The 20,681-nt window shown below is 40.8% G+C and overlaps 1 protein-coding gene across 1 annotated transcript; it reads right to left on the bottom strand.

Annotated features, from left to right (window-relative positions):
* Nucleotides 1-4,451: 4,451 nt before the first annotated feature.
* FAM237A (family with sequence similarity 237 member A) lies at nucleotides 4,452-8,326 on the bottom strand (the record flags this gene model as incomplete). Its single annotated transcript, XM_079539377.1, has 2 exons — nucleotides 4,452-4,591; nucleotides 7,918-8,326. The coding sequence occupies 2 exons, from the start codon at nucleotides 8,324-8,326 to the stop codon at nucleotides 4,452-4,454; spliced, it is 549 nt and encodes a 182-aa protein (XP_079395503.1).
* Nucleotides 8,327-20,681: the final 12,355 nt, after the last annotated feature.

Below are 20,681 nucleotides of genomic sequence, written 5' to 3'. Positions count from 1 at the left end.
ATTATTCCAAATATTGAAAAATACGTATTTAAAGGAAAAAAAAATGTTTAGAACGTTTAAGGGAATTTAGTTGCTCCAGATGAACTGTTCCACTATGGATTGATATATATGTATTTATATTAGTATAGAACAGTTATTAAGAATGCAATGTCTAATACAGAATGGTTAATAAGAATGTAATGTTACCTACAGCATTAAAATGTGTGAGAAGTCATTTCTAATTGATTGCTAGCACTGTATGAATCTAAAACTTCCAGAATATTAAAGATACATACAAAGCCTGCACTTACGTATAAAGGAGTACATCTGCCTATGTAAGTAAACATACAAATACTGCGTGGAAGTGTGGAAGTAGACAATTGGCAATGGTAGTAGATTGCACCTGTTGACGTAAACTGCAAGGAATCTATTAAGCCTCAGCAACAAGTAGATGGGGTTTGAAGAGAAAGGAATAGATCATACAAAAGAAATACTGCTTTGGCCCATTCATAGTATAGCCTAGGTTAATTTCTTACAGTGATGAGTAAATGAAAGCCTTGAAAAGAACTTACTTCATTCTTAGGAGAAAAATAATAGGACTCATTGCTTTTCTTTCATCGCTTCTTGTTGACCACCTGTTTTTACAGCAGTACAACACCAGTGATTTCAGTGAGATACACTGGTATAATCTGTGATGATGGGAGTGTCACAATTGCATATTGTTTTATTAACAGCCATTCTGAAGGTTAAAATAATGGACGAAGATGGGGAATGTTAAAGATCTGAATGTTATTATCAGATGTTTTCCTTCTTTGAACTGTTAACTATTTATCAAGTGACTGTATGAACTGATGGCAAATTTACTAAGTGTGATTCTTCAGCTCATTTCTTTCCTCTTAGTTTTTGATGTGTCTTACTTTAATTACTTGATAGGAATTGTGCTGTATCCCTTCAGGATGTACTGATAGTACATGGAAGTATTTTAAAGATCTGTGCTCAAAACCAGTCATGGTTCAAGAGCAATTTGCATGTTTTTAAGGAGTTTAGTTGAGCAACTTGAATTATACCAGCTCAAGAGAGAAAAGACTCGTAATTTTTATAGGAATTAGTTTGTGATGACTAAGAAAATAAATTGATTTTGGGAAAAAAAGAAAAAAAAAGGGGGGAAAATTGCATATTCTGAAACTTAGTTTCATGTATAATGAAACACTTTAGACTAATGTGATAGAAAAACGCTAAAAGTGTAGTGCTGAAGAGAAGCTGCACAGCAGACCACTTAATTTTCCACGTATTTCCTTATCTTTTTTTTCGTAATATGTCATAATCTCGAAGATACAGGAGCTGCCTAGAAAATGGCTAAAAATCTCATTTCTGCTCGTAACACCTCAGCTAGTTTCATGAAAGACCTTGTACTGTGGATGGTAGTGATGGTGCTGAACGTTCCTCTTTTTTGCTGCTAGTTTTAGTCAGCAAATGCCTTAAGTACACATGACATAAACATCCAAGAATTACAGCAACAAAGAGTGGTATGCAACTGTAGCTAACAGATTGTCTCTAGCAAATGAAGAGTGAAGAGGATGGAAGGTAAATAAACTAACTGACAAAGAAAGACTCCAGAAAGCAGGAAACAAATAGCAGAGAGTTCGCTAGGAAGTGCATACCTCCATATTCTCGCATAAACAGATCAGTAGCTTTTCCAATATACCTGTGCCAGGAGATGCAAACAACAATCCAAACAGCATAGCTGGCTATTACAAGAAGATATACGGCAATTTCTGACAAGGCTTTAAATACTCTTCAGAGCAGGTGGATATGGATCAAAATCATTTGGAAACATTGACAACTGACAAATACTGGTTTGCTCAGATGCAGTATGGGACAGGCGTGGAACACAAATTCTAATGGATGGATATCTCTGAAATGTCCCTGAACCTCAGCATTTAACTTTCACTTTGCGGCAGTGAGTGAAGACTCAAGGAAGTATTTTCCACATCAGTAAGCAATTAATTACTTGCTAGCTCTCTATGAGACGAAAAGGGCAAAGTCTCAAGACTTCATTTTGTTGTTACTCAGTCCTGCACACAGTGAAGCAACCTCAGTCATAAATGTTCATTCCACCCTTCTCCTGCCACACTCAGACTGAGGAACTGGAAGCCAGGAGCAGAACCAGCAGAAACAATCCTGGGTCATGCCAAGATCTGCTAAGAAATTCACAGGGAAGAGGATAGGAAACAACTTTAAATTATCATTTTGAGACAGTACAGCAAATCTTCGTACATCTCATCCTCACTGTATTTGCTTTTCCTTAATGCAACCAACTTCGGAGGCCCCAGTTTATAATAAATGAATTGATATCAAACAGCATCATCCAGCTGTGATTTTATGCCAAGTCACTGAGATCTGGATGACATAAGACCTAGATTATAAAACAGAATTAAGCTTGTGAGTCCTTCAGAGAGAAGAAAATGAAGTAGGAGTTTATGTAGGAATTCTATCGCATACATGTTTACATGAAATTTAATTCTCCTTCCTTTTCTTTTAATTGATTTCAGCACAATTAATAACACAGATCATCTCCTTTACATCAGCAATTTCCAAATGTTCTCTATAGTGGGACCTATGCTTAAGATTCATCTGTTCTCTTAAGTCTTTCTTGCACGTATTAATCCTTCCCTGCCCATTTCTTCAAAGGCCAAATGGCGATACAGCCAGTTAATAAAAGAACATGCTGAAGCAGAACAGTATTGTTATTTAAGCTAAATATCTGCTTGACCAGCAATGGTATTCCTCAATTTCTGTTACTGTCTGAAGGGAGGAAGAAAGCTGCCAGTAACCTTTTTCTAAGAGATCCTCTTGTTTAGAAGGAACGTATAAAATTTCGATGTGTTTGCCTTTTCCCGAAGGGTGCTATGGAACAGAGTCTAACAGTACCTGTTTACATTCTGTTTTTGTTGTTGTTGTTTTCTAGACTTGAAAGCATATGAGAATGGATAGAATCTGTTCTACTATAGTTCCAGTCCTACTTGGCTGGGCACCAGGCCCATACTGTACTTTGTTGCTAGTCTTGGTAACTTGGGACTGTGCATGAAGATGGTCTCTCTTGCGGTAGTAGAAAGCTGTGCATAACAGGGCTTTTAGATACACTAATATAATTTAGATAATTAACAACAGTAGAATGAGAGGATCTGTTGTAACAATACCCTTGCCTCCCTCCCACGTGGTAGCAGAGCACTCTTTCAGGCAGCAGCTGCAGGCAGGGGCAGGTGGGGCCATGCTCCTGTACTCACATTACTGTCATGATCACTTCTCTGTTGCACATTTACATGATTCTTTGAATGCTCAACTGTAAGCATGTATTCAATCCCGCGGAACTTGGGAGGCTTCTTGAGGTTTGCTGTCTACTTTTGTAAAATCAGGATTCCATCCAATGGGATGATGAATAACATTTATTTTCTTCAGGTCCAATGGCCATTTCAAGATTTCATTTACACGTTTTCCTACTTGAACCTACAAGTTGCTGAACACCTAATATGCTTCTGCAAATGAGTTTTGATTTGGATATTTTGTGAAGAAAAGAACAAACATTACCATATGCTCAAGGAAAGAAGATTTGACTGAACAACTAAATGGACCTGCCCTGGAAAGCTGAATTTTGTATTTGCGTACGTCCAATATATCAGTGGTATAATAATAATATATTATTATAATAATAGTATCAAATTCCCTATGAGAGTTATCAATAAAAGTCAGAGGAATCTGACTTGGTTACAAACAGCTTGCAAGCTAAAAGAAAGAAGCAATTGTAATTCATGTATGAGAATTCCTTTGTTTAAATACTTTGTGAGAATATGTTACGTTTTATGAAGCACTCGTCTAACTAGAAATCTAAGGAAATACCATAAAAATGCCCTGTGAAAGCAAAGAGAGGAGCTGGTGACACCTATTAAAGTCTTTCATTTTGCTTTTTGCTGGTAAACTTCAAAGTCTTCGGGAGATATTTTTAATAGAAAAAAAAAACTACTTTTCTTTAGTAGGATGATGTCGTTCAGCAGTGGTTGTTTTGTATGTGTGTGCAGCTATACATACAGCAGTGGCAATGGGGGAGGTTTGGGGCAACTTCCTGCTCTGTTTGTCAATGTCTCATTGGAGGACTAGTTTTTTCCTGCTTTGGCACTCCAAAGAAAATAGTGTGAGTAGATCACATGTATTACAAAAAGCCTGATATACATACAGATTGAAGCAGGCAACTGCTTATAAACCATGCAGTTTATTAGGGAGACTAAATTTATAGGCACTTCAGAAAAAGACAACACAAAAACAAAACAAGAAGCCAGGAGTTAATCAGATATAGTACTAGTTATAGGCATTTGTCCACCTGTAAATTAACACCAATGAGACTTAAACTGCAAAAATTGAAGAGAAATAGTTTAAAAAAAAAAAAATCTACAAGTTGAGATCTTGGATGAAGCGTGTCATTTCCTCTTTTCCCCTAGCTCTCCAGTGATTCTTCCAAGTAAGGTAGACTTACTCTTCTGCTTGTGGTTTTTTATTAAATCTTCAAACAAGTCTTTCTTCCTCACAACTGGTGACCTCTGAGTATGAGTGAACATCCCTGAAAAGCGATATCAAAACACATATAAGTAATTAATTTCAAAATGACCAAGAGCTGCTGAGTGCTCAGTTTCCCACATTCATATTTCCTCTATCTTTAGCTGTTGCTGTCCCAGTATTCTCAGTAGTAACTGCATGTTGTAGCCCCAAATCTCTCATTTTGGTGATAGTTGTAATTCTCCATCTGCAAGTTGCATTTCACTGACAAACCACTCTAGTCTTTCCCTTCATTTTTAGCCTTCCTATAGAACTTTTTCCACTTGTAATTAGCACGGTTAGAGTTACCTGTTAGACTCCACACAATCTTACAAACTCATTGGCTTATTGTTGATCTTTCTGCACAATGAATGAATGAGATCTCTTTTGCTATTTAGTAGCAAGTTTATTATTTCCTTGAGGACCTATAGAATATTTTCTTAGCAATAATCTCTAAGAGCCAACAGAGTGGCTTTATTAATTTTTGACATATTAGCCTTCTGAAAAAGTAACTGATTAACACAATATGCATTTACTTACCAGACCTCAAATACTTAATACAACAGTCTTTCTCTCTCTACTCTCCTTAGCACCCTAGCAGAACTAGGACAAGTTGTTTATCCTTGGCAGTTGGGATATGTGCAAGAGCTCATCTGAGCCTGATTACTTGCACCTGTGAGAGAGGTGCACAGCTGTTGTCACTCTGAGCGATGAGGTAGTAGAGAGACTGCTGGGTGAGGAGGAGAGAGGCAGAAAATTGGTAGAGAGTATTTTTTTAATTTGTAATCTTCAATTATTTATGGTGGCATTGTGCTATGTGTCTTGAGGAGGGTCTTGTACAGCAGCTCTTCATAAAGATTTACTGTAAGTACAAAAGCTTTATTTTCCTTGTGCGTTTTTTTTGAAGTTTTACCTTGGCTTGTTGAAAGTTGATGTAGCTATGATGTATCTAATTGTATTGCTCTGTTGTAATGTATTAAGTGATTTTTTTGAAACCTGTTTTTTTTTATTTTTTATTTTTTATTTTTATTTTTTTTTTAGTGTTTGTGTTTTAGGAAAGGAAGAGAATGGTTGATTAAAGATACATTGGTCAGATAACTAAAGGATTTTCCCTGTTTAATTTAAAGGTGGCTAGTGCTTCTTTGTAGACTGTCAAGGGAGTTTTTATGCAGTTAATTTAAGTAGGGTTTCAGGAAATTGGGATAGTTTGATAGTTTGATAGTTTGTCAGGTAACAAAAATCAAAATTGCTGTATTTGAGTTGTGTTTTTTGTGGATTGTGTGGAGTATCTGTAGACCTATTGATAGCTACGATCAGGAGCCAAGCAGGGCTGATCTGGTTCAGAAAACAGTGCTGTTTTAAGACTGTAAGCCTGAAACTGAGCTAGTTCTACCAGTGGCATAGTACATAGTCAGACAGACTTGTTTTCCCAAAAGGCAAAGTTTGAAGAACTGTGGAGGTGCTTCTTAGATGTGTTGGAATAGTTCTGTTCATTGCTACTTTCAAGCTTTACCAAAGATTTTCCTAGTTTTCTTGGCTTTGCAGGTTTGTTTTGCTTTTTTTTTTTTTGTTTTGTTTTATATCAAGCTTAGTTCTTGCTACTTCCTGCTACTGAGAGTCGGAACTAGGTGATCTTTACAGTCCCTTTTGGCCCAAGCCATTTTCTGGTTCTGTATTGCTCAATCTTCACAATGATCTCATGGGATTTGTCTTCTAGTTCAGAAATCTGTCAGGATGACAATAATGATACTTTAACACCAGCATTTCTGTGCCAAGTCCAGATCTGTCTTGTTTTTTCTAGTTCAGTATGCTTGAAGAACTACAGTGTATGTAACTTACAGATTATTTCTGGTTTATGATGGTTTGCCATTCAAAAAAAAAAAATTAAAATGCAGTTTTTATAAATGCTTAAGATGAAAAAAATTTCAAATAAAGAAGTTATCAACAGTTGCATAAGTAACAGCACTGGTTGACCCTTCTAAAACTAGCCTACTGAAACCAATTCATACCTGCTCATGTAGATGTGGAATGGAGAACACAAAGCTATCCAAATGCAGTTAATGCTACTCTTTGAGATATGAAAACAGGCTTGTACATATCCTTGCATTACATAATAAGTAGTAATTCAATTTCTCATCACTTTCTAGGGTGTGATTTATCTCTGCAATTATTGACAATTGTTTTCTGCTTTCACTAAGCAAGGTGGTAGGGTCAAGGCTACAAAGGTTAAAACAGCTGACTTTGTTAAGAAACTGGGAGACTTGAATGAGAGGTTAGCTAGCTCCTCAAAGAAATAAAGTTTAGTCAACTCTGCTATAAGGTGCCTGCTTCCAACTGATGATAATCGATTGTGCAGTGAAACCAGACCAGCTGGTTGCGATTTACAAAGCAAAGAAGTCAAAGAATGGGAGAGAAGTGGGGAGGGAGGAAGGAGTTTGTGTTTCTTTTGAAGTATGAATCTTTAGTAGTATCTTAAGATCCCTTTGTATAAGAGTAAACAAAAGTTGGTATTAATCACAAAACAAAAATCGTACTTCAAAAGATATCATGCTGTTGCTCTTAATCTTGACTACTAGTTTGAAGACTAGTTGTTTATTGAGGAAAGTAAAAGCATGAGATGAGGAGCCAGTGGCAAAGAAAAAGCTCAGGGAACTTAGGCAAAAAAATTCAAAGCTGTAATCCTGGGGAAAAGACAAAATTCATCAGCTGCTTTTGCCTGATTGTTCTCCCAGCTTTTAAAAGACTCATGAGGCAGCAGTGCTAAAGCTACATTCTACTTACACCCAGAAGTGCAAGTACTGGCCTTACCAGGACAGCAGTTTGTTTCTTTTGTGAGATAATGTTTGTTTGATTCTGTTTAGTAACTGCTGCTGCACAAGTTCCTCTTCAGTCTGGGGAGATTGATTCAAACACAGCTCCCATCTCCTACCTTAATGGCTAAGATACTCTTTGTAAGTAATGGGTGTAAAGGACCTCTTGATTCTTCTTATTGAGTCCTATGTTCCAATACAGCAGCAGTATGACTGTTCCTGGACTAACGTACTTCTCAGAATGAGGAACTTGGCACTTGCCTATCTGTGGCACAATACTGATTAAATTGCTGGTGTTGAAGAATATCTTTGTTCAGTTGCTGAGCTGCTGTCTTAGTTTGAGTCCTCCAGTGTTTTATTTTCTACTCTTGCCTTTTCTGCCCAACTCTCATAAAATGGAACTCTAATGACAGCTTTTAAGTCTCCATTATTAGAAAATAAAGAATTTTTTTTTGCTATTACCGCACAGCAATATAAGCCTACATTTTCATCCTTTCCTGGACTGTTTACTGCCTGTGAGATATATTAAAGGAGTAGTAACCTTGGTTTTGCCCTGTGAACTGAGAAGGTAGAGTAGTGATCCTCTGTTGACCTTCTGCGAGCTGTCTTCTTCCTAGGCCGTGGGTTCTGGAGAGCACACAGTCCACATAAATATCCCAGAATAGCTGAGCCAGGTCCCAGAACAGAGCCCCATGTTTCAAGTTTTCTGATGACTTCAGGAAGATCATGAAGTCCCAAAAGCCACTGACAGAGTCAGAAATACGAGGCTTCCTCATCTCCAGTAAGACAACTGAGGAGGATTCCCAGCACTGAGGGTCTGCTCGCCCAAGAGCCAGTGGATCAATCTGGCTATGGCAGAGGGAAGGTGTCACACACAGCATTCCCATGACTAGCAGAGAGTAGGTGAGCCTCATGTTGCAGTGGATTCTCCCTCTGTTACCAAAATCCATTGTGTCACTGAAACATAGTAAAACCAGTATAACTTAAACTTATCACCATTAGATTCAGGAACAAAGCCCTGTGCCTTACACTACATAGAAGGCACTTGATGTTGATAGTAGTTTATCTTTAAAAATCCAAATATGCTTTCTTGTATAAATACAGTGGAATTGCATTATTCTGTGCTGCAGAAGCATGTGTTAAAACTGTTACGGTTGTTAACACAGATCCCTGTGATAAACTCATTTATCTCTAAGTTCTTAGTATTGAAAGTTTTTGGCAGATCTGCAGATCCTTAAACTCTTCCAGTAAAGATCTATTCATTTTTGTCTTTTGAAAGTCTTGCTTTTCTCCAAGTCCTTTAGAATAGTCTGCAGACTCCCAGGGATCTGCAGGTGCAGGCAGAGAACTGTTGAAAGCATGTTCTAATGAATTAATGGTAGTTTGCAAAATCATCCATTGAGCAGGAGTGTTTTACCTGCTAAAATGCAGAATGGTTCTGAAAAGAGGATATATCAAAGACATAGTACAGCATCTGTATTGTACAGCATATATGTATTCGTGTATATAAATGTACAGATGCTTATAGATCAATGATAATTGACGACTGAGCGTTTCATATCCTGAAACTTCATGAGCAGCAGCAACACGGGGAGAAATCTGGAGAATAATAACCTTCTGGGGACAGAAAGGCCCAGTGGTCTTCATCAGATTTCATTTATAGCACCTGCTTCTGTTGTGTATTTTCTAACATGTCGCTAGTGTTATTTCTGATGTGGAACAAGTTTGGGGTTTATTCTTAGTTTAGATCATGGTGTGAGGAGAGCATCCTGTTTGTAGAAACCAGCATCTGAGTTTTTAGCACAAACAACTCTGTTTAAAAGCAACAACTCAACGTGTTGTGATCTTGGTTTGATTAACCAAGTAACTGGTTGTGGTTGAGGTTTTTTTGCTTTTAATGGAGAAAGGACACAAGCTACCTCTTTTAACCAGCTTAACTTAATCAGCAACTCTTCTAAAACAAAAGCAGTGTCTTTCTACTCTATGAAGAAAGATATCAAAGGCAGATGTGTGCACACAAAGAGGTTGTGTGTGTGTGAAAGTAGCCTGGCCACAGCCTGTGTGCAAGACCAGGGAAGGCTAAGCTGCTTTTTTGAGCGTATGTTATTGCAGGTCTGAAGGGCTCTTATGCGATTTCAGTCCTGACAGTGATGATCTTCTCTAGCACCCAGTCTGCTTCCATGGTCAAGTTCTGAGGACTTCGGAAGTATTTAATTGTAAGCAATTGGAGAGTAAACTCTCTGTTCAGTTTGAATTAGGATCTAGTGAGGAAAGTTGACTTGACAGTCTTGAATCTCAAACTTGCATTTAATGAAGAGGGATAGAACGCACTTCCGATGCTTCTCGGACAGTTGTTCGTAACAGCACCGACCTTGTGCACCTACCAGGATCTCCAGAAGTGTAATTCCCCTGTACCTTATTGCTCAAAGCAGATTTGGATTGCTTTTTGAGAGGCAAATCTGAGGACGTGCTGTGAGTCACTACTTCATTCCCCCTAGTAGTGCCCTCGCAATGGGTAGCAGGAACCTGTGTGTGTGCATAGATCTGCTTACCTCGACTTTTTAGAGGGGCATAACTAACTTAGCCTGGTAAGATTCTTTTTAAGAAAAACTTGAAAGAAACCTTATTTAAGAAATAACTGAAGGAAACCTATGCAAATAGTTCAGATTAAGGAATTACACTGAAATTGATTAACTGTCATTTGGACAGGGGCTATATCATCGGCTGCTTTGCCTTCCCCCTCTCCCTCTAATCCCCTTTTGGAAACATTCTAAATTACAGAGCCGGGCAAGACGAGAGACTCTGGGCTCGTCAGAGGCGCAAAAAAAAAAAAAAAAAAAAAAAAAAAAAAAAAAAAAAACCAACAACCCCAAAGCGGCTGCTGTAGGCAGGGAGCTGGGAGGCTGTGCCGTTCGAGGCGTGGTGTGGGCAGCGCTGAGCAGGGCCGGTACCAGCCCTGCTGCTCCTTGCGTGCTGGCCGAACTTGAGGAGCATTTCTGTCAGCCAGCCTTCTGCAAGCCTCGGCATCTATTTTAGTAGCCAGAAGCTGGAGAGGTGCTCACGAAATAGCGTTTCATTAGTGCCTTACCTATGCTCACTCCAACTTTTAGGATCGGTCTGTCCATGAATTTCTTTCGTGTGTGGGTGCTGTTTACACCTCGCGGCTCTCTTTTTCTCCTCGCTAACTGACCCCCCATCCTGCCTCACATAATGAATAGTGCCGTACAATAAAGGAAAAAAAAGTTAATTATGTCGTTGGTTATCAGCGTCCCCCTGGCTGGAGCTCCCAGTTAGGACCGTTCACCCGATCCCGGAGCGTAAAGACGCCGCAGCCGGCGGCAGGGATCAGAGCGCGATGGGACCGCCCGCGGGCGCCTCCCGCCCCAGCCCTGCCCGGCCGCCCCGCGCCCGCCGCCGCCGCCCGCAGCTCTTACTTACCTCGGCGCTCCGGCGAGCAGGGCGGGCCGGGCAGGGCGCTTTCCGCACCCGCCGCCGCGCTCCTTAAGAAGCCGGGGCGGGCATCCCGGCATACTTTCTACGTCAGGACTCGGGGAAAAGCCCCCACCCCCAGAGCCCTGGCCGCTGTTCCTGGGCACTCGCCGCTTCTTCCCTCCCCTCCGCGAGAAAATGGGCTGCTCTAAGGCGTGCTCCACTCCTCTGCCCCGCGGGAGTGGGCTGTCGGTGAAGAACGGTCCATAGCCGGTACTTGCCCAAGCGCAGCCCTTTCCTTGTCCTCTGTCCCAGTAGTGATGTACTGAGGTTAAGAAGGAGGTCCCCATGCTGGAGCTCCAGTTGTCTGGACCAGGCTCTGCCACCAAGTTGTCATCTTCGCTGTGCGTGACTGCTGGAGGTGTCCCCTTCCTGTCCTCCACCCTTCTCTCTGGGGAAGGATTCTTGCGGCGCATCTAGTGGTATCTGCTGCCTGTGTTTCAGCTGTACAGCAGCAGGTCCTGCTCTCCTGGGCACCCAGGCGGAGATCCTGAAAAGAGCCCAGTAAAGGAATTAACTACAGCCACGAGGCTGAGCTGCTGGTTGCAGCTCAATTCACACAAGCCTATGTAAATGAGAGCCACCCAGGCTGTGTGCCCTCCAAAAGGGCAGGGCTCGGGCTACATTTTTTTTCTGCATAAAATTATTAACAATGTGATCTACTGCTGTTGTGCTTCCTCTCTGTGAGGTTCTCAGCTGTATCCCGTTTCTACTGTGCTCAGCTCTGCAAGTGGTAACTCTACCCATGCTCGGTGTGTGCGCTGCAGCTGTCCAACGATGTGCATAATCCACACAGTACAAATAGCTGGTGCTCCAGGATCAGGCTACTGACCAATGTCCAACTTCTAGCTACCTGAAGTAAATAGGGCGAGTGACATTGTTCTTCTTCATAACTCTGTGTTGTCTCCAGGCCAAATTATGTAGCATGCTGCTGGCTGTCTGAAGTCAGTGCAGCTGCACCAATCCATACCAACTGGGAAACAACATGTTTTTTCAAGACTAACTGGCAGCTCTTTTCTGTCGTGGTGCTTTTAACCATAATTCTTTCTCCATGAGAACCTGTGCCTCAGTAGCATCAGGTTTATCTTTGAAGTCAGGGGGCCATGCTATTTTATACTAGCTGAGAAGTTGGCCTAAAGCAGTGATTGTTTTTTTCTGTTACTTATCTGTATACTTATAATTTGCATATATCTGTGAATTTAGTTCATAGAAATGGAGAAGCACATTCTTTTACTAACTCATAATTTTACGTCTCCATAAGAATAAACAGTTATTCTTCTGGTGCTTTATTTCTTTCTCAGTTTGATTCAATCCATGTGAGAGTGAATGGTGTGTAAAAAGTATTCTTTCTTAATAGAAGCAAAACAAACTTGTGAGTAGTGAGAAAGCATCTGACCTGAACCAATAGTTAACCATGTTTGTAGGACTTTGGCAAATTTGCAGATGTTCCATTTATTTTTTTCAAGAAGTGTTGAGTTGTGAATGAGGAAATGGGAGGCACCAAATGCTAACAGAGACTTCAAGAGGCAGCAAAGTGCAATACCTTGCCTTTGAGACATAGAATCATAGGATGGCCTGGGTTGAAAAGGACTACAGTGATCATCTAGTATCAACCCACCTGCTATGCGCAGGGTCACCAACCACTAGCCCAGGCTGCTCAGAGCCAGGTCCAATGTGGATTTCAATTACCCTCCTTCATAATTTGATGAGTTGTGGGGGGAAAAAAAAGTGTAACACCTGATAAAAAAGGGAAGGTCTCTTATTCCATGATGGAACTCCAATATTTCTGCTTTGTACTGTTATCAAGCACAGGCTATTCCAGAAGCCTGTTTTCTCTCTGGCTCTGGGAATAAAGGGATCCTCAAGCATTTTTAAAGTCAGCTCTGTAGGAGCTGACTTTGGGCCCTTGTGCTTTCTGGAGCCCCCTTGGCAAGTGGAAGAATTGAATAACAAGCATGTTTCTCTTAGCTTTTGTGTGTGAGGGTTGAGCTGGTTAAGGGAAAATAGAAAGCTTTGCTGTAAGATGTGGGTGTTGTGATGCAACTTGAAGGCAGCCCCAGAGTAGTAAAGGTTCTGAGGCTCCTCGTGTTTGTTGTTGGCCTGGGCACAGGAGACCCGATTAGCATAGGACTAGGTGCTATAGAAATGTTTTTTACTTGCTCTGTAGATCTGTGGTGAAGTACTCTAAGGGCTGCACGTTTGCTGCGGAGTGTAAAGCAAAAGGCTGTAACTGTAAAAGAAAATGCAGAATGTTTCTTGAGAGTTGATATGTTTCTGCCAAGCTGGAACCTTTCTGGATTCATTGTTAAGAAGTGAGTTTATTTAATTGAGTTCCCTTCTGAGGAGCACTTTATCTAGTTTTGGACCAAGAACAACACTGGTTTCATTCAATTCAGAGTCTTTCAGGTAGACTCAAGGGTGCTGAACTAGGTGTTCTCAGAGAAATGAGAGTCACTGCTCAAGGGAAATACTGCTCCAGATGAAATACTTGGCTCCACAGATACTTCCTGAGCCTACTGTGCTCTGTTCCCTCTGAACCAGAGCACTCACGTTCTATTTCTGGGAATGATGCTTTTGTTAATTGGATTCATCACCTCAACCTTCTAGTGGAAAAGAAACGTAGAATTGAATGAGATGGCAAACCCTTCTGTGAGCTCTCAGTAAAGCTTTCTGTGCCCTTTTTAGGCTATGAATAATCTTTATTTCCCTGTACTGCAGGATCCCTGCAGGGGAACTGCAGTTCCCCTGACAGCTAACATTCATGTCCTCGGTGGATCTCCATAGCTTATCAATAAATTTAATTCAGATAGTATGTAGGTCATATCCAGAGTCATTTGCAAAAGGTGACTTTTATCAAGAAAAGTTTCTTCTTGAATGCGCAGCTGAGAGAGAGATTACAGGTCCTTTAACACTACAGAAATCATGTTTAGCTTATAAGTACAAGCTAAAATGATCAGACTGTAGGAGTAGGAAGAATAGTTGAACGGCATCTCATGGATATCTCTGTTTAGAATGGAGTAAGGGCATAAACAACTATGTTCAGTGCCTCTCCCTTCTTGCATTTGCTCCTTGCAAGCCCTCCACTGTGGTTTAGCACTGCCAGCTAACAGACAAGGGCTTACAGTTGCTTGAGCAATGTGAGCATTTTTACAGATTTTTTAAAAATTGCATTCAGTACTGAGACTGAGAGGCAGCAAAGTATGATGGTACTCATACTGCATCCCTTGCCTGTAGCTCCTACGAGCAGTTCGCTGTAAAGCCAATATTAAATTTTATAAGATGATGTTGCCTTAAACGTGTCTCATTGCTTAGATGAGAAATTAAGAAATACTTTTAGCTGAAATTTCATTTTTTGCTTCTCTGGGTTCCTTATTATCCAAAGTTTTTAATGATATCCAGTCAAGTGACAGCAAATACAAAACTTGTGATTCTTTGGGGTTCCCCCCTTCCAAGGTCTGTTGGGTTTTGTACATGGAAAATACTTCTTTGCCCCCTGCTCTCTTTTAAAACCTTCAAAGGCAAATTGGGGATCTAACTCCCACTTATACCTTTGCAAATTCACTTTTAAGCAGGAGATAAAAATTGGCTCCCTGACAAAAATAACTAAGAGCTTCTTGGAAATGAAATACTTATGCTCAGTCCAAAGTCTGTTTGTGGATATTTTTTATTAATTTTTAAAATGTTATTTAGAGGGCTTCAAGTCAGGACATGGAGTTTCACTACTGACTAGTAAAGGAGAGTGAAAGTCTCTGAATGCAGAACTTGTCTGAAAAGTTGTGTGGCTGTTTCAAACAATTAATTTCTGCTAGAAGGTCAAACAGTGAGGAGCCTATATTCTATTAGCAGGAGATGGAGATTCCATAAATGGAAAGAGGGGCAAAAATGAAAAAAATTCTTCATCAAATGATTTGCTTACACCTACCTGTATCCCTTGTGTAACTTGATAAATAGGCTGTGTCGGTCCTAGTGTTGTATCAAAGAATGGTACTTATGCTTTTAATGCCAAGTGCCTCTTTTTTTTTTTCTTTTTTTTTTTTTTTCCCTCTCCTGTATCTGCTTTCATAAGGTGAACAAACATACCTGCCATCTATCTATCTATCTATCTAGAGACCAGGTTGAATGGTGCCCTGGGCAGCCTGGTCTAGACCTAGATCTGGAGATTGGTGGTCCTGCCTGTGGTAGGAGGGTTGGAAACTGATGATCCTTGGGGTCCCTTCGGACCTGAGCCATTCTATGATTCTATTCTATGATATACACATATGGACAGATTATTTACAGAGGACTGTGCTGGCTCTGCTTGATTATTACTTCTGTGTGCAACAAGATAACTTGTGTTTCGGGCATGCAAGTACCACAAAAATGCATTATCTTCCAGTCTTTCTAGTTCAGGAATAAAGGGTGTGCTATAATGTCCTGTTGAGTTCTGTAGATATTTGTCCCACTATACCTATGGCATTGCATGAAGCAGGAAGTGTCTAAAGAAACATGAAGATGATGTGTAATCAAGTTGAGAGGGCCACGTATCTGTACTTGCAGACAGTTATAAGTGAGGTCTAATTCCATCTCTCTAAAGCAAACTGCCAAGCAAGATGCTTGCAATAAATGGTTAATGTGGCTGCTGAAAATTTTCCTTTTTAACGTTGTGAAGGGCATTGTTGTAATTGAATCTGAGACCTGTTCTAGCTAAAGCCAGCAGCCAAAATCCCAGGGTGGATTTTATCCCGTCCTAGGATTTTTATTGGAATAATTTGAAGTTGACTCTTGACTACTGGTGGGTGTACCGCAGTACTGGTCTTTTTTGTGGAGTTTCTTTGTTTATGTCCAAATCATTTTGCTCAGTTATATTTTATCTTTGATTTCACAGTAATCTCATTCTTTCTGCTCAGTTGGGTCCTCTGGATACAGCAATGCTCTTTCAGTTTTGTACAGTCTGGCAGATCACACCACGGATTTTGCCTACCCACTGCCCTGTGTTGCAAGGTCATTATTTAAAGCCATCAGCGGGGCTAGACTGAGGGACAGTGGGGGCACAGCCTTGTCATTCTAAGTGTAAGTGTCCAGTGAGCATCTATGAGATTAGATGTTTGTGCTCTCTGGCAGCAAATGACATGGGCTGGGACCCCTTATGTCTGGCTTCTAAGCTATTCTCTTAGAAGTCACATTCCTAATCAAATCCCTGGTTTCTCCTGTGATGCAGGCTGGTGGATTAAACTGCAGGCTTCACATTTCACAACCCCACACTGCTCCTACTGATCCTCTGGACCTAATTCTCTGCCCTCAGGAAGGACAGGGGAGCATAGCTTCTGGTGTGGGCGCTTGGGTTGAAGCACATCTGTTATTAGCATCAGGTCATGAGTTGTGGCTTTTTCTAGCCAAGACTTTGAAGGTGAAATTTCACACAGGTGAAATTTCAGCAGTCTCACTAGCTACCTGCTCCAGTGCAATGCAGTGCTGCTAGTGGAAACTTTTTTCCTGCTATTTAGATTGTTTCCTAGTCTGCTGCTCTGTTGCCCCGCTGTAACCCTACCAAGAAAGCCTTGGCACTATTATCTTTCCAATTATTTGAAGGGAAGTTGCAGGAAGTTATTAGATCATTAGTCATCTTTGTTGGCTGCACCTTAGCTGTTTCAAAATGGCAATGTTCAGGAATTTCTTTCCTGATGTACCTTGCATCTAGGTGTTCTTGCTTATAACTTTTGAAAGCAATATTTTCATTGCTGTTAAGCCCCATTTTTAAAACTGCCTAGATTGTAAAGTCTAATTTCACGTTTAATTCCTAGATTATTTGTGTGCCGAGGCTTTTGTGACATTTCAGTAGTTTAGAATATAGCTTGAGTTACGGCAGATGTTTGTGATATTTGCCTGGGATACCGTTGTGTGTTACTGGCTGCTACTAATTGGTACTTGCTTGAATACTTGGAGTAACATGCGTGCAGACCTGTGAGCTGGTGCAGCATGTTGTGCTTCATGTGAGCAGATCAGTTCTGAGCATGTATAATGGAGCATGGGTGGAGCATGCATTCTGTAGCTCTTCATTAAGAAATCTGTCTTTTCTAAAATAAAAAGTTATTCTCTCTTCTTGTCTACCAGCTGTCACATGTGAGCAGCTCTGTCACCACAAGTGTGTTTGGGGCCCCTTCCCAAGAGCCAATTTAGATGCCATTAATCCTATATTGAAGTGTCGTCTTCACTGACACTGATTATAAGTTAATTTGTGAAAAAGATAAATGTTTCTTGTGGGAAATGTATTTAAATTAAACTTTGGGAAGTCACCCGGAGCATACCTAGGCTGGTCTGAAAGTAATGCCTTCTATTTATTTCCATGAAATCTACAACAGATACAAAGAGCACAATAACATTATTTGATAGAGCAAATTCTCAGCTACAAAATACAAAATGCATTCACTGCCATTAGCTATCCATCTTCACTACTGATGAACGAGAGCCTGCATGCTATGCTTGTAAAAATAAATAAATAAATAAATAAAAAATAAAAAAATCACCCTGCACCAACAGAGGTGACCTCCTGTTGCCACTGCTGCAATGCACCACCCACTGCCTCGCTGTGCTCACATGCGCTGTTTGGTCTCCATAAATATTCAGCAAGTGTATTTGCTGAATTTGCTTCATATGCACTTCCATGTCAGACACCACTTTGTCAGACTGCCCTTCTGCTGTTATCTCTCTGATGGCAACAGCGTGTAAAAGAATATTGGCGGGAAGGTTCAACCTCTGCTGCCATAGCATCAACATCCACCTCTGAGACTGTGCCAGAAGAATAAGATAGGAGGCATTACTTTCAGAGCAGCCCTCATGTCACCAAAGAATGTCTTGATATATGATGCTGAATGCAAATAACTTCTAAAGGATGTGACAGTGGCTATCCATTATTTCACCTCAGAAATGCACTCCAGGGAGTTGCCATGCTGCTGGGAAGCATGCCAGCTTGTTGGCTGTCACTCACCTTGCAGCATGGCACTCCCTTGCTCAGCCAGGTGTGATGGTAGGAGGCTGCCTGCTTGGCTGTGAGGCTGTTTAGGGCAACTAATCTGCAAGAAGGAACTGGAGGCGGTAGAGCAGATTTTTAAGGGCCAGGAGAGGGGTTGTGGGAGGCTCTGGGGAAGAATGGGGAGATTTTGTTTCATATTAAAGGATGGACTGGTGGGATATTTGGCTTTCCTCTGTTACCTACTGTAACCAGCAAACAATCTACTTTATTATGCATTTTGCTGCCAGTTCTAGCCTAGGGTTCTTCGGCAGTCATAAGATACTTGCATCACCCTAACCCAGAAATTCCTTGTCCATACGCTGCTGCTGCTGTCCGAGGAAGATGGCTGTTTCCATGCAACATCTGGTTAGAAATATCCGTACATCGTCAGGCATATTCACTTTCTTGAGTAATTTTCCAAGTGAAGTAGTACATTTTCTGACAAAAACAGATACATTCTCAAGGAGCGTTGTGATAGAGGCAGATAGAGTACTGATTTAATTAAATGATTTTATTATTGTTACCCAATAGGCTCTGTTTGCTCTGAGAAGGCCTTTGAAACCCTTGTTTTTCATTCACAAGTGTACCCTTTTTTCATTCACAAGTGTGCTCTTTGAAACTTACTCTCAAGGGATACCATAAAGGTGAGGCTAGAGCAGAAATTCTGTCTAGCAAGTTTATCTTTAAATTAGCTCTTGAGCAACTGGAGAGACTCTACTCTGATTTAACAAGGTTTTTGCTCTCCTGTTCTATTCTTCATTAAACATGTCAAAGGAACAGCGTGCTCTGTGAAGAATTACTTTGAATGCCTGACCACAGGCTTGTCAGAACCCTGTTGGGCAGCTAGCTCTGCATAAATCAGAGCTCCCTGGTCTAGATGCTGAAGGTCATTTTTGAGTAAGATGGTTCCTGCCCCAGAGATCTCTTGTTTTTAGTGGAGAATGTTCAGCCAAGTCAGAGGAAGAAAAACTGATGCAAAATACAAATCTTTTGTCTACCTGTCCATCCCTCTGTTTTAACAGCATGCAGACAGAATTCTGCTATGTAAGGGAATTGTTTCTTTTTTTCCTCTGAATAATGGTGTTTTTTTGAGTCTTGAGTTCAAAGCCTCACCATTAAACAGAGGACTATTAAAAAATCTTTAATTTCCTGAAGCTTTTAGTGAATGATGGAGGGTACTATAATAGTTCCAGTTTCTTGGAACTGCTTTTTCATTACACAGAAATCCCAGTCAAGCATGTATTGTCTGTAAACTATGTTATTGTTAACGGTAACTTCATAATGGAACAAGTCATGCAATAGCAATGTAGGGTTTGGATGTACCTGAAAGGAAACAGGGGAGAAATGAATGACTTCAGAACAAACAGGCTTGCTTGTGCACTTTGTCTGCATTCATCTGATTTCTTTGTCAACATGCCCCGCTCCAAGGGTAATACAACGAGGTATAAGTCCGGGGATGAAACAGATGGCCAGAATATGTCAAATGCCTAAATAAATGTATGAGAGCAGGCTTTAGACTGTAGTGCTTTTTTTATGAAAGTGGCTTGAGCTTTCTCCTTCAAAGTGCTGATTTGTACTACTTAAGACTACTGCATTGCTACAGCAAGTCCTGTACAGTTATTCTCTAATTACGTAGTTACTGCTCTGTTCTGGAGCAAACCAGTGGTATAAACAATGTTTCAGAAAAAGGTTCTTGCTAGGAAGATAAACAAATCCGTTTGCATAAACTGAAGAGAGAGTGGAAGCGTACTTTGTGTGACTGCACTAAGAATGAATGTTCAGGCTTTGCCAACCTTAAGTGCTATAGATGGTGGGAACTCTGTGTCCCTAATGCTGCAGCCCCAGAGCTTGGTACGAGCACCAATGCAAAGCAGGGGTATGTTCTGTCAGCACAGTCTGGTCTCCTCTTTTGCCTCGACAGGAAAAGGTGCCATTCAGTACTGGTCCCATCACCTTTGTGCAAGTATTATTCAGTTGTACTGCAGCTCTGTGAGGTATCTTGGTGCTGCTGCTTGCGTTGGACATTGGTGGTTGGTCTGTCTGTTTTTCTGGAATGCTGAATGCTCCTTTCTGGGAATAGTAAAGCTTTCACGTAATGAAACATGATCAATGTTCTGTGAATCCTAATGTGTTCTGGATTGTCTCTTTTTAAAATTGGGTGTATGGTAGGCATTTAAAAACTCGACCTTGACAGTCGAAAGACCAAATCAATGAATAACTGTTCTGAATTGTTATGATTAGAGCCTATTCTGTTTCATGGCAAATTTTCAAATTTACACCTCAGATCTAATGTGTGTGGGCAAAATGCGGGCCGCGCACTATGCCTTGGTCCAGAACTTTAGTAAGCTGTGTTTCTCTCTACTTCTGTGTTCAAGAACTTCTGTGCAGGACTCCAAGAAATAAACAGTCACAGACACTGTAGGTGAAAACTTCTTGCTTTTTGGTTCCAAAAGCAAATTAAGAGGTTTTCAAGTCCAGTGGCTGAGGAAATCTATCCATCTAGGGCACATGAACAGTTAGGAAAACTTTTTAGGTGTTGCAGTGTTGTGCTTGTGAAGCCTGAGAACTGGTCTTTGACCAGGAGCAATGCTCTGGTTTCCGTCTCTTCACACTGAAGTGTCACATAAACGCGTCTCCAAAAGCGGAGCAATTCCCCTGGGTCAGTGTGTTAGACCAAGTGTAGCCGTTGGTGGGGCAGGGAGACTGGGCCAAATCCCCAGCTGTACCTGGGGTGTACCTAGGTGCTGGGCACAGCTGTGCTTACGAAATAGAGACAAAAACCACCTTATTGCTGCATGCTTTGGGTTAACCAGATTTGATGGGGTGAC

The sequence above is a fragment of the Tetrao urogallus genome, assembly GCF_951394365.1.
Source record: "Tetrao urogallus genome assembly, chromosome: 8".
In the NCBI taxonomy this organism is placed as follows: Eukaryota; Metazoa; Chordata; class Aves; order Galliformes; family Phasianidae; genus Tetrao; species Tetrao urogallus.
The sequence above is the reverse complement of the archived record's forward strand: the minus strand, read 5'-3'. Positions and strand labels throughout refer to the sequence as shown.